Source organism: Melanostigma gelatinosum (genome assembly GCF_949748355.1).
Source record: "Melanostigma gelatinosum genome assembly, chromosome: 3".
NCBI classification, from domain to species: domain Eukaryota; kingdom Metazoa; phylum Chordata; class Actinopteri; order Perciformes; family Zoarcidae; genus Melanostigma; species Melanostigma gelatinosum.
Genome location: NC_136636.1, coordinates 10,643,414 through 10,657,718, shown reverse-complemented (window position 1 = coordinate 10,657,718; position 14,305 = coordinate 10,643,414). Strand labels below are relative to the sequence as shown.

The 14,305-nt window shown below is 45.2% G+C and overlaps 2 protein-coding genes across 2 annotated transcripts in view; one reads left to right on the top strand and one right to left on the bottom strand.

Moving 5' to 3' along the window:
• Positions 1–4,874, bottom strand: part of LOC306797762 (calmodulin-binding transcription activator 1-like) — a gene marked incomplete at its 5' end in the record, with an annotated part of 47,702 nt that extends 42,828 nt beyond the window's left edge. The window contains 2 exons of the mRNA XM_079297174.1: positions 2,605–2,700; positions 4,850–4,874. Of these exons, the coding sequence (XP_079153300.1) occupies positions 2,605–2,700; positions 4,850–4,874 (121 nt within the window). The remainder of the gene's footprint in view (positions 1–2,604; positions 2,701–4,849) is intronic.
• A 2,463-nt stretch (positions 4,875–7,337) lies between these two features.
• On the top strand, positions 7,338–13,929 carry dnajc11b (DnaJ (Hsp40) homolog, subfamily C, member 11b; the record flags this gene model as incomplete). The annotated part of the gene is made up of 16 exons (XM_079266465.1): positions 7,338–7,463; positions 8,149–8,278; positions 8,462–8,535; positions 8,642–8,743; positions 8,965–9,093; positions 9,212–9,334; positions 9,461–9,534; positions 9,635–9,824; positions 9,991–10,076; positions 10,335–10,451; positions 10,560–10,715; positions 10,987–11,056; positions 11,199–11,256; positions 11,841–11,983; positions 12,093–12,222; positions 12,340–13,929. 16 exons carry the CDS (start codon positions 7,338–7,340, stop codon positions 12,363–12,365), a joined length of 1,734 nt encoding a protein of 577 aa, XP_079122591.1. The 3' UTR covers positions 12,366–13,929.
• Positions 13,930–14,305: the final 376 nt, after the last annotated feature.

Sequence of the window (14,305 nt, the reverse complement as noted above, 5' to 3'; positions counted from 1 at the left end):
TTATTAATAGAAGGCCTGAGAAGACAAAATTTCAAACAGCTGAACTGTGCAGCAGCTTAGTTAAACAGCTGAATGGTGCAGCTTAGTTAAAGCCTAATTTCTTTTTTAGCAGCACTCCAGCCTCTCTCTGCTATGAATGCCAATCAGCGTTTAAACCCCACCCCTCCTGGCTATAACCCCCTCCCCTCCCCCGGCTGTTCTGAAGAATTCTCATCAGAGCCTCGCCTTTGAAATGTACCAGAACCACATCAAACAAGCTCGTCGCACATGTGTATATAGGCACACACACAGACAAACACCCGCGCACACACACCCACGCGCACAAACAGACTCACACATACACACACAGTGCCTGTCGATCAAAGCTAAGACATCACAGTATTTGTCCCAGAGTAGCGTTTTTTTGTTTTTTTTACCAGTGACCTTGGTTCCGAAACCCCTTTCAAAGCCCACCTTCACAGACACGACCGTCATCTTAGCCTATCCTCACATCGACTCCTCCGCGCTGACAAGAAATGCAAGACCAGCTTTGCAGATTTGTTGAATGCTGATGAGCTTTTACACCCCAAAGGGTTGTATCTTGTATTTCTAACAATCCTGAACCAGCGAATGCGTCCCTGTTTTAAGAAAATTCAGCCTGGGTACTGTCGCAATTGTCTTTTCCATCTGTTCCTGATGGCTCTCTGTGGAGCTATATACTGTGGTGTGACACGGGGCAAAAAACTTCTCTTCCGTTTGTGCCTACCCAGGAGAACGAACCAACCTGGGACACGGGGAAAACACATCTAAATATGTAAATTGAGTGCTGCTCACATTTATATTTGAAATAATGATTTAACAGCTTCTATATCTGCATTGCTTCATGTGAGCGGTGAGCCACACATTTCTGGCCGTACATAGATCACTCGCTCACTCGCTAATCTAGTAAAAAAAGAGTCCAAAAGAGTGACAAAACCTGAATGCTAATGTGAAACCGCTGGCTCATTAACTCATATAGAGGTAAGAAGTGAAAATGTTCGACCAAAGTGAACCATCGCTTTGGTTGCCTGTCAAATGCCATAATTTAGACTGGAATCACACAGAAGAGCGGCCTCTGACTGATGAATATTTTACCTCGTAAAACTGTCATCTCCATATTTAACACAGAAACAAGTCAATGCCCTTGTGAGATGGCTGTCAGTTAATTATAAAACTCTCCTCAGTAAAGAGAGAGGAAAACGCTCCAAATGCAACTCTTAACTCTCCCCCTACTAATATTAGGAGGCGTCAGGGGAAATGTTCCCATTTTCCCCCTTTTCGGGATGAAATTAATGCGACAGAAAGAAAGGCTCATTGCACAGCAGCTAGATAGAGGGGTGGGAGGGCAGGAGGGAGAGCCAGGGAGAAGAAAAGGGGGGGGGGGAGCATATAGCACGGGATGAGCGAGAGTGCAGGAAGAGGGAGGGGGAGACGAGAGAAAGAGGGAGAGCAGGGGGCGGAGGGGCGGGGTGGTAGAGAGATGGGCATGCATGCTAATTTTAGCATTCTGCCGATAAACTTTTCCTCCAGTAATCCTCCAGCTGGGACGTGAGAACAGATAGGAGACAGGGGTAGTATAGTCTCAGCTCATATTAAACAGCCATCCCAAACACAACTCTCTGTTCTGTTCTATTCTATTGTTTTTGAGATTTTCTCTTCGTTCTTTATTTGCTATTGTCTCGCTCGCTCTCATCCCTCTGAACAAAATAAGAGGATCTGGTGCAGGTATGAGGCCAGCTGCTCCTTTTTGAGAAGAAAAAGGGGTTGGGAGTGGGGGGGGGGGGGTGTATACCCATAACCCCCACCACCACCACCACCACCTCACTAAGCAGCATGTCAGTCTGCTCCTCCTCACATCTGTGTATTTTCCTCCAATTTGTCCCCCTAACACACACACACACACACACACACACACACACACACACACACACACACACACACACACACACACACACACACACATTTACACAGAGGCAGAGACATGCATCTGCGTCATGTCCTCAGAAATCAATAACAAATCAAAGCAATCATGGCCTTTATAGTCCCTCTAATACACCGCAGCAATCACACACATGCCCAGACAAAGTCACACTCATACACGACCATGCGGCGACCCCAGATTACACACTCCATCTCACTTTTAGTTTAACCAGGCCCATTGAGGATTATAGACACATAATGCCATGTGTACAGATTAGGTATGACAATAAACTACTGATAGCCAAAGTAAGCCCTGCCCTCTCTATGGCTATGTGGAGTAATGTGTGTGTGTGTGTGTGTGTGTGTGTGCTAATACTGTACCGGCATGTATGAATAAACATGATGTGTAAGAGAGCTGCAATGGAATGATGTATCAGCACAGAGACACAGTGTGTGTGTTTGTTTTGTGTACGTGTGAGTGTGTGTGTGTGTGAGTGTAAGTGTGATCTGTTACAGAGCAGATGAGAAGGAGATCTCAGTCAGTTCCCGCATCACATCATTCTGCCAGAAGGCTTTTATACTTGCTCCCATAGTCACCCTGTGCCACAGACAAAGTGTGCACACGCATGCACAAAACAGTGTGAAGAGTGCTTCTGTGTCTCTTACTGTTGGCGTCGGTGTCGTCACTCTTGGGAGGGGTGTGTCCTGTGTAACCGACGGCAATTCTGACCATTCGCTCTGGATTTCTTATCTTCTTCAGTCCTACAAAAAAGAGAGAGAGAGGAAAAAGGCCGAGCAAGAGACAAAGACATGAAACACATTTAGGAGACGCCCGAGACTTTTGGTTTCCTTGAGCAAGTTGCACACCTCGCTTCCTTCTTCTCTCCCTTTAAGCGCAGAAACTCAGAGTGATATGCATGTGGGCTGATCCATTTTCTGATCCACTAACTGGCCTCCATTGTGTCCCCCTGATCGATTGGCCACAGTAGATACACTGCACTCCATGTGTGTGACTAACTTGTACCCAGCTTTAGTTTCTCTTTTCTCTCATCATTTCTCTGTTTCCCTGACCACTGTTGCTATGATACAAAGTAGACCAACCAGCACAGAGGGAGATGGTCTTCCAGGCTACATGGTGGATGTTGTTCTCATGCCCACTGGTACACTCTGCCGATCAGCGCCACATACACACACACACACACACACACATCTGCCGGGGGATGGAACTGGAAAGAGTATGTATGTAGCTATCTCTGCTGCCTTCGTGACCACTGTGATTCATTTTGGCTTCCATTCAGCACAGCTGAAGCTCGTAAATGATTACACCGTCTGTACTCATAACACAGAAGGGGGCAACGGACAAAAAAAAATCTCACACTGTGAATATGTGAGTCCGTTTGCGTGTGTATGGGGATAGTAATGTATGGGCAGGGAGGGGTGGTTTTATATTTATGTGGTACAGTGCCTGGTGATCTGCCCATGGGCCATCTGTCTCATCTACAGATCTAGTCTTTGCACGCAACGGGACTCTCAACCCACGGCCTTCCCTTTGCCTCTGGCTGCACTCTGCACGCTCGCCTGCACGCCTCTATGTATGTGTGTCTGACTCCCAGTGCTGTGCACCTGAACATGTGCCTTTTGAAATGATAGCACACTTGTGTAGCGCAAGTTATCCGAAAATTGCCCTGTTAAAAGAAATCTTGCTCACATCACTCCGTATAGTGGAGAGACGGTTAAAGACTCTTCCTGCCATGTTCAGTGTCACTTTGCTGAGGAAGAGATCACAAGAAACAATTTCGAATAGTCTCACAACAATGTCTTCAGTGCTGTGTGTCAGTTTAGCTCTTAAGTTGAGGAACTGCGTGTCATCCATAACGACACATTGATATGTTGGTGTTTGTTGGCTTATAAAGGGGGAAGTGATATCAGTACTTTGAAGAGGAAAGAAAACAAAAGCGATACCAGACTACCAGATGTTTATAAACAAATGTCTTTGCACTGAGTAATAAATAAAGATTTCATTAACCTATGAGTTAAGATGGAGATAACATTGCCATGGCGTTTGTGGTCACCTCTTAAATAATTCATGAAAGAATGAATAACAGTCTGAATGAAATGGTGGCTGTGTGTGACGATAATGACCCCCGCGAGTTTAACTGAGGGAGTTAAAATGTAAGCTACATTTATACATGACCTAAAACTGAGACCCCCCCCCCCCCTCCCCCTCCCTCCTCTCCCCAAAGGCATCCAGATTCTCACCTTCACTGCCTTAGCAACCATAAGCACACATCAAATGAACACAAACATAAACACACACATACACACATGCATTCACACACCCACACAACATTGGAATGTGACTAAATAAATGCACAGCTGGTCTGTGAGCTTGCGTGCATGTCAGGAAAGTATAAATCTACAATTCAATGGTCTATTTTATGCTCAAAGAGAGCTGCAGAGACAGATAAACACACACGCACACAAGCACACACACACACACACACACACACACACACACAGAAAGCATCTGAATTCCTTCAGCGTGAACCACTCTCATCCTCTCTCATCCCCATCCCTTTTATGCTAAATGCTTCAAAAGCACTCATAAACCAGCTGCTCAGGGGAAACGCTGGCAAGCGTCGGACGGTGAAAAAACTACCCTATACCCCGACTCACTTGGAGCCTACACCGACGGGACAACTCTCCTTCCGTTATTTATTTGCTGTCGGTTAACCGTGCTCCACACAGTCGCTGGTTCAGCACCTGCGTCCGTGTTTTCGGGACGGGCTAGAAAGGGAAAGCCCTGCCGTTATCTCTCTCCATCTCCATGCCTCGTCCCTGCATCGCCTCGTCTGAACCCCGAATAGCGGGACTCTGCCATCTCAAATAAAAACCGTTATTTCTCTCTTACCTTCCGGCTTGTTTTCGGCAGCCATTTCCCCTCCGCCGCGCGCCTCATCCCTCCTCCTCCTCCTCTTCCTCTTCCTCCTCCTCCTCCTCCTCGACTCGACCTAGTGGTGGTGGAGGTGGTGGGGAGTGGGGGGGGGGGACTACGCGCGTGCACAGAGAGGACAGCTCAAGGAGGGGGGCGGGGCTGAGAAGAAGGGAGAATGGGGGGGGGGGGGGGGGGGGGGCGAGCCTGCCGCGTTAAGCGACACTATTGGTTCAAACGGTGAGAATGGACGGCGGGGATCCGTGATGGTGACTCGCGGAACTCTCCATCCCTCCGTTTGTTCCCGTTGGCCCCGCCCCCCCTGACGTTCACGCGCACTCTTGCTCGCTCTCTCTCCCCTCTCACGTCACTGAACGACGTCTGTATTCGAGGACACCTTGACAGCCTCCCACAGCATCATCATCACCATGCTCATCATCGTCTTCTCCCTCACACACACACACACACACACGCACACACACACGCACACGCACACACGCACACAACGTAGGCCTACACACACGTAGCCACATTACAGACACACATACCAACGCGCGCGTTCATTTCTCCACATGCAAATCCAGTGGACTGTTGACAATATGCGATGTAAGGTCGCGTCTCGCCATCAATGATGAACTCCTCTTGAATCTAAATGAGGAGAACTGCCTGACAGAGGCTCTGATTGCGATTTTTTTCGATGGCTTCGCGGGTGCTGTCATTCGATGTGGTGCTGAAGCTCACGGTGCTGAAAGGACAGCTCCACACGCGCTCACACAGGCTGCGGGCACTCACTAACTGCTTTCTTTGAGCCGTGTTATTGAATTGAAGTGATGATAGGTCAGGTGCCCCCCTCCCTCTCCCCTTGTTACCTATTTGACTCTATAGCGGGAAATCGTTGTAACATTGTTGTAATATTCCTACGGGAAGTTTGGAACAAACCTATCAACATGTTCTCACCAAAAGGCTATTTATTATTCTACCGTTTTATGCTATTCCTTCTAAATAGAGGGGTTCAACTGGGACCATTATGTTGTTGTTTCAAACCCACTCTGTCACTCTGTGCCTCGGGGTAAAATATTGCCTTTGCACCAAAGCCTTGCCTTTGGCACACAGTCCTCTCTGTTGACATGCTTCTCGGAAAACTAAGCTTTTGAACGGTTCATCTTCAGCTACATATGCTGTGCGTATAGCCTCGAAGTGCAGAGGCACACCAGGCTCTTCGGAGACAGAGTTAAAGCAGGATGAATGACCATGAGAAACACATGTAGAAGATATTTAGCCAGAAAAAAGGGAAGATCAATTTAAACCTTCAAAAATGACAATTGTCATTTCATAAACAACAAAGCTGTGGACTACAATGCACAAGTTTGACAGATACTTTACTACAAATTACTACTAGACATTTACAACTGCTATATATATAAACAAAGATATAGAACTAAATTAGTGGTGTTGAAAAGTAGGAACATTTACTTTATGTACTGAAGCCTAAACATTTGAGGCATCTGCACTTCACCAATTAAGAATGGTTTAATAACAACACTTTTCTAATGCAAATATTCTGTGTTGTATGTCATTCTATAGTTTTGAATTAGGTGTTATTCACAACACAATACTGTACATTTCATCCCAAAACAAGATGAGACCCTAAACAAATGTATTTTTTATAGATGACGCTACCTAACAGTATTTTTATTAATAATTAGCTTCACCATAACAGGCAACATTAAAATTCTACATAGGTTGATGCATCACTAACAATAATCTGTATATTAATGTATAGAATGGTGGAAGAAGTGTATAGATCCTTTACAAAATACAAAAAAACAACTACTCCTTTATAAGTAAAAGTCCTGCATTCAAAATTGTACTTTAGTAAAAGTATTGTGAGGAAAATGTATCGCTCCTGTCAGTAGCATTTCATTTGTTTAAAAATGAGCATTACTGCAGGATTTAAACGTTGTACAGTGCTTCAGTATGTACTTAGTTACATCTCACCAGTTATATAACAACATGCCCAAAGGGGGCATTGTGCAAAATGTGTACTTTTTAGTTTAGTTTTGATATTTTTAAGGGAACACCACCTAAATTAAGAATTGCAACATGTTATTTCCATGCCCTATTGTGAAGTTCAATCAATATTTGTGACCATGAGCTGCTCTCTCTCAAAGCTAGATGAGCTTCATTTTATTGGGGTGTTCTCAGTACTGTAAAAGAAAATGCCCGCATATACTCAGAACATCTCAGTGTCCTTTATAACATCTCTCCCAATGCTAGTGTTTTCAGTGAAAAAGAAAAGAGAAAACGTGTTTACACACTGCCAAATACAAAACCGTCTAAAAAGTAAGAACACTCTTCTAAATCGTTCTTGTATGGAGGTATCAAATCTGTCAAAGCTCTGATTTCGAACACAAACACACCCAGCAGAGGGCGACAGAACAACTTCCGGTCCTAACTTGACTGTCCAATGAGCTTCCAGATCACTGGACGGGTGGGCGGGACCATACCAAACGCAAACATGGCGGCGTCCTTAGATGATGATTTTGAGTTTGATAACCAGGACTACTACTCTCTGCTCAACGTCAGGAAAGAGGTATGGCTCATTCAGGTTTGCAGTGAAACCGAATGGTGACGGAACTTTTCGCGTGACTGTCGGGTAGATTTCTATTGAGAAACTGGTGTGCAGTCGGTGTATCTCCTCCTCCAGTTCAATAACGGGCTTCTTCATCAGCACCATTATCCGTGGGGGTTGACACCGGGTTGATGCAGCAGAGGCATGATAAGCAGGACATTTCAGCATCGACTTTACTTGAATGCAGGCGGTGTTTGCACATTAGAGTGTGTGTTTGCAAAAATAACGTCTGCTCCGATGAGCACCTTCTCAAATCAGGCCTGACAAGGACTTGTTCTTGGACGTTCAACTGGATAATATTAGACACCATATAGCCAAACAGGAATTAAGCTGTCATTCTTTTAATTCAGTGTTTAAATGTCAGCGGACTGTAGCTGTTTTTCAATTTCCTTAAAAATAAGATGCTTTACTGCAGCAGGTTTGTTTCAGCACCCAGGAGTGGAGCTGGAATTACTAGTTGAATAACTCAACTGAGTGAAAATGAATATGCAATCATTTTTCAAGAAGAAATGCAGCAAAATTGCTGGTTCCAGCCTCTCAAAAGTCAATCAACAATAAAGTATTTGTTGCATTCATCAACGATGAAAATAAGTGCCAGCTGTAGAACTTACTCAGTGGTGAGACCTGCCCCGCTCTCTTGTCACAGGCTACATTGGAGGAGCTAAAGGCTTCATATCGGAGGCTGTGTATGCTCTACCATCCCGACAAACATCGAGACCCAGAGCTGAAAAGCCAGGCCGAACAGCTTTTCAACCAGGTGCACCAGGCATATGAAGGTATGGACGCTTGGCCTGCAAGTATGCACCAATTGGAATTTAAACCATTTAGTTCAACATTTTTATTGATTATTGTTCTCTGGAAACAGGGTATGGAAACAGACATTTAAAGCGCAACAAAATCCAGACAGAAACACAAAACACAGACATAAACTGAACTGTTATTTCTCTCTTTCCCTTCAGTGCTAAGCGATGCTCACTCCAGAGCCATCTATGACATCTTTGGGAAGAAAGGGTTGGAGGTGGAAGGCTGGGAGGTATGTATTGTGTCTAACATAAAGCTTCTGTGGGTTTGCTGCTCCATTACGCATACTTAACATATCTTCATTACCACTACCGTATGATGATGATGATGATGTGTAGGTGGTGGAGAGGAAGAGAACTCCAGCAGAAATTCGAGAGGAGTACGAAAGGCTGCAGAGAGAAAGAGAAGAGCGGAGACTGCAGCAAAGAACTAACCCCAAGGTGTTCTCAGTCACAACTACACCGCATTCATCTGTCAACGTCACCAATTTCAGTGTATTTCTCGTGTGGGCTATTCAGATATTACTAAATACATTGTGTAAAACAATTACACTTTGACCGTAGATGGTTTCCACATTCACTTCATTATGTCCGTCGCCCTTTTCCTTCTCTCTCTTAATTCATTCTGTCAATCTCTCCCCCTTCACTCGCTCGTTGTTCAGGGCACAATCAGCGTGGGTGTGGATGCAACAGACCTGTTTGACCGCTATGATGAGGACTTCGAAGAGATGCCAGGAGGGGGATTTCCTCATATTGAAATCAACAAGATGCACATTTCCCAGTCCATAGAGGTACAACAAAAAACACACACTCGCTTAGCGTTTGCCTTCCACACGGCTTCTTACCTAAGCCAGGGTCTCTGTAGTACTGTCTTGTTTCATCAGGCGTAACGTACCTCTCTCTCTTCAGGCTCCTTTGACGCACTCTGACACAGCAGTGCTGTCTGGGTCGCTCTCTACACACAATGGGAACGGAGGGGGCAACATTAACATGACCGTACGGAGGGTTACTTCAGCCAAGGGCTGGGGAGAGGTACACACACATGCACACGCATGCACACAAACTACAAAGTGCATGTGTTGAATTAGATTGTTTTAGTAATTTTGGCACAGATTTGCCCGCATGCAATCACGTGTTTCTGTGCATGTGTCTCTGTAGGTGGAGTTGGGTGCAGGAGACATACTTGGACCTCTCATGGGGTTAAAGGTGTTTCGCAACCTCACTCCGCGGTGGTAAGACCTCACTGTTTGACTAAAATACCTACTCTGTCAACATTTGAACACTATCCTCTGTCTCTTTTAATGTCCTCTCTTTTACCTCCTCTCTGTGCAGTTTCTTGACAGCCCAGTGCGGTTTGCAGTTCTCTCCTCGAGGTTTGCGACCGAGCTGTTCTCTGATGACCGCACGCCACCTGGACCAGAACACCATGGGTTACCTGCAGTGGCGCTGGGGGCCCCACAGCGCCATGACCACCAGCCTGGTCCGAGACACAAAGAGCAGCCATTTCACTCTAGCTCTGCAGGTACACACGAAGAACAGACACATTTACACTATAGACAGGCAGGTATATACTGTACAGTACACCGCTACCTGCTGTCAAGACTGTTGGACTTACTTAACCCTGATATTTGCTATAATTTCACTCTATATACTAATATGCGATTCTCTCCCTACGCCACCTCTTCCAGCTGGGCGTGGCTCATTCCTACCTGATGGTGAGCTACCAGTACAAGTTCCAGGACGTGGACCAGACCAAAGTGAAAGGCTCTGTGAAGTACGTCTGTCTGCTTATCTGTTCTCCAGAGACTTATTGTCTGTTAATCAGCTGGTTTACCAGGCAGGCAGTGTGCAGAAATCTGGCAATGCAGACAAATTATATTCCAATAATAGGCTGAAGTAATTTCCTTGTCAAAGCAACAGAAATTAAATTTAAGAAACTGCTTCACTCTGTCCTACTCTGCCCGTGTTACTGACGTCAGTCGCTGCCTAACTCTCATGGTCGCTGTTAATGTTTGTGTTGCTCCATTTCCAGGACGGGCTGGTTTGGCACTGTTGTGGAATATGGAGTAGAGAGGAAGATCAGCCGACACAGTGTCCTGTCAGCCACTGTCAGCATCGGGGTCCCTCAGGGAGTCACACTCAAGATCAAGTACTGGTCACCCCAAAATATGATCTCATTCTCTCACGGGTTCTTATCTGCCTGCATTGTTCTCTAATGTGTGTGTGTGTGTGTATTTGTGCTGGTGTTTCCGTGCAGGTTGGCGCGTGCCAGTCAGACGTACCTGTTTCCAGTCCATCTAACGGACCAGCTGCTGCCCAGTGCTGTCTTCTACGCCACTGTGGGGCCTGTGCTGCTCTACATGGCCATCCACAGACTGATCATCATCCCATACACACAAGCACAGAAAGAGCAGTCAGTACCACTCCTGTCCTCATCACCTCTCACACTCAATCAGCATCTGACTTTGCCAAAAACTTGACAGGGAATGGATCTTAACTTACCGTTGACCAACGTTCCCCATAAATTAGTTTTTAAATAGTTTGATTATGCAACTACACGGCACTGAGTTGGGCAAGGATGCAACATTTTGTGAGGGTTTCTCTCTCACTGGCACTGTCATCACAGACGGCCTCCACAGTGAATCCCAGTGGGCGATTGTTGACGTCTGCTTTGTGCTTCTCAGAGATCTGGAGCTGCAGAGGAAGAGCTCAGCCACAGACATCGCCAAGAAGAAGCACGAGGCAGAGTCTGCTGTGAGTACTCGCATGCATGTGTGTGGCATTGATTATTGTTTCTAGGTTCACTCCTCATCTTGTCTGAAAATCTCTCTCGTATCCTGCTGTATTTTTGTTCTCCTCTACCCCTCCTCCTTTGTCTCCCTTGGCTCCTCTGCAGGTTCTGCTGATGCAGGAGTCTGTGAGGAGAATCATAGAAGGGGAGGAATCCAAGATGGGTGAGGAAACACACACACTCAGACGCTACACCAGGGTGAGAACTGAGAACCTATTTTTTTTTTTTTTCTTTTTTTTTTTAGTTTGCAGCCAAAACTTTGTAAAAATCCAAATGTGTAATTTAAACACCTGCTGAAGCTCCAGGATTCTTTTTTTTCTTCTAAGCCTGACATCCGTCATCTGCTGCTGTGAAGCAACTTCTGACGATGTCGCCCATCTCCATGCTGCAATGTTCACATAGGTTACGCTTATAGATCTGTGCCGTGTACAAAATCAAGACTGTAATTTCAGTGTGCTAATGGTGTCCTGTTATGTTTGTTGAGAGCGATGTTTATGAGACGTGTTCACAGCACTTTATAGTATAGTACTATATAGTAATGATATCAAGCTATAGTAGCAGGACTGTTGTTGTGCCACAGCTTACATAACACGTATCATTGTGCACTCCTCATGTCTGTCATATCCTATAATTACTCCAGTCTGTCTGTACTGCTCTCTGTTTTAAACTGGGCATCATAATTCATATGTAAACACAGCCGAAGTTACATGAAAGCATGAAATGCTTACACTGTATGTCACTGTCTAGGTCTGATCATCCTGAATGCCTGGTATGGAAAGTTTGTGTCAGACACCAGCCAGAAACAGGAGAAAGCAAAGGTGATCGACGTCACCGTGCCTCTGCAGTGCCTGGTCAAGGACTCCAAACTCATTCTCACCGAGACCCCCAAGGTGTGCGTGTGTGTGTGTGTGTGTGTGTGTGCTTAGTTACATGTCATTTTTACTCCATTTGACTATCACAAATCTGTGACATGCGTATGCATTGTTCATCTGTGTGCAGGCAGGGTTGCCGGGCTTCTACGACCCCTGCGTAGGAGAGGAGAAGAGTCTGAAGTTACTGTACCAGTTCAGAGGTGTCATGCACCAAGTCATCTCTGCAGACACGGAGTCACTACGGATACCCAAGCAATGTTAGTATGCAGCCACTCTACCCCAGAAGACCCAGTGTTATAATCACGTACCTGCACGCTACTACGGCAGACGCATGCAGCCATGTTCAAATGATTTCTTTATTTTTGTCTTTTCAGCTCACAGAATTGAGCCCGAGTCCTAGGAGCGCATCACTGTTGTAGCATCAAGAGGGCAAAATCCAGATAAAGCAGACTTTGTGTCGAATGATGAACCCAAGAATGGAAGGGGGGGGGGGGCACATTAACAATAAGTCTGTCGCCCTCCTCTGGTCCTCCTCTGTCATGGTATTAGTGAATCTGTTTATCGACTATCCACTCCTCCCTCTCCTGTGGGCCGTCTCCGAGGTTTCAGCAGAATTCAGGAGTCGGCTCAGAGTTTCTACACGGTGTTACCCTTTGTGTTAACAGTCTGCTACACCTGACGGGGCTGCCAGCTGCAGGAGATCAGACACTGGCACTGAACATAGTTTTATATGTGTATATATATATATGCACTCCACAGAGGGACTGTCGGAGACCATTCCTGTCAACGATGAGCTAAAAGTGCACATCCATTTAAAGAGGTTTCTTTACATTTGTGTGGCACGTATACACAAATGAGCTGTGCTGTAATTTGTCCCGCATATATTGTCGTCTTTGTACTGTAAGTGTATCGCCCTCAAACGATGTTAACAGTCATGTCAATGTTTAGAGTAACACTATGCGGGACCTCAGTGACCCTGAGGCTGGCCCATCAGAGGATTGATAGCGTGACTCGTGTTTTTGTTTACTTGTTGAAATGGCGACCTAATTTATGAATGCCTTTTAGTGACCTCTCTGCTGCTCAGGTGTAAACTGGTGCTCACAACTTTAACGCTGTCTGTGAGGGTTGAGACATGGAAGTTGGAGGGATTTTAAAGGGAAGTGGCCTGAAGTGATAGTGATCCAACCGAGGAGAGACGGGCTTGAATTATTCATACGTATTGTTTTAATAGTTCAGGCTAGACTGCAATTTAAAAAGGCAGAATGTCCACTTAAATTTGATTTGCATCAGTGTTTATTGATTGTCGCTGCGCAGTAAACGGAATTTCTTACAATGATTTTTAATAAGTGAAGGTCATAGTTTGTTCTTGGCTGGTGTACATCAGGCCCTAAGCCCCTGACGACAGTAACTGATGGAATCAATATGTAATAATCAAGAAGCAGAAATGGAGATGATGCGACCAGTAGAAGGGCATCGTCAGCACTTTCCCTCATGAAGGTTGTCTGTTTGCTGTTGAAACGGTCACTGTGACAGACTACAAAAAACACTTTATTTTTGACTTTGTTTGTACACCAGATCAGTGCCATGTGTTTTTATTTGAGCTTCTCAGTCCCTTTAAAAGAAAAGAATAATCAGCTAAAGCCATACATGATAATGTATAAGATGTTCGTCACTTGTCTGTCTTTTAGGTGATAATCCACAAAGTAACAGCGTGACCTGTACTCGACATGGGGAAATATAATATCCTATGGTGCAGCTTATGTTCAGACACAGATGTCCCAAACTTTCTAATGTCAAATGCACATTAAACTATGATCCCCTATTTGTGGATTGACACTGACTGTGAATTATTCCTCTATTTTGTTAGACCATGTTATGGACTCTGGGGTAATGACACTGTTGAAGCTGCAACTGTAGGATACTAAAGGGTATTTTATTAAATAAAAAGGTAACATTTTGCACAAAGTGTTAAGGATAGCAGAGGCTAGTTGTTGTGGAAGTTGTGCTGAAGACTCTAAAGCTGTACACTTACTGAACTCCAGAGTTCACATCTAAGACATCCGGTTGACTTTATATGGTGCCCTCTATTGAATCATTTTGGGGGTTTTTCCATTAGTTTTTAGTTTGAATGATGTCCGTCTCTGCCGTCTCGATACTGAGATCCATAAAGGTCTTTTGTTGGGGTCACTACAGCAGCCCATTCACACGGATTCTGTTTGTAGTATTGGACTTCATTTGTTTTAAGTGTGCTGCTAATTATTATTTTGACAAGTCAGCTGGTCACCTCTGCTTTAGTGCCACCTTGAGGCCAGCAGAGAGACTGCCCCTGCTGTTACACTC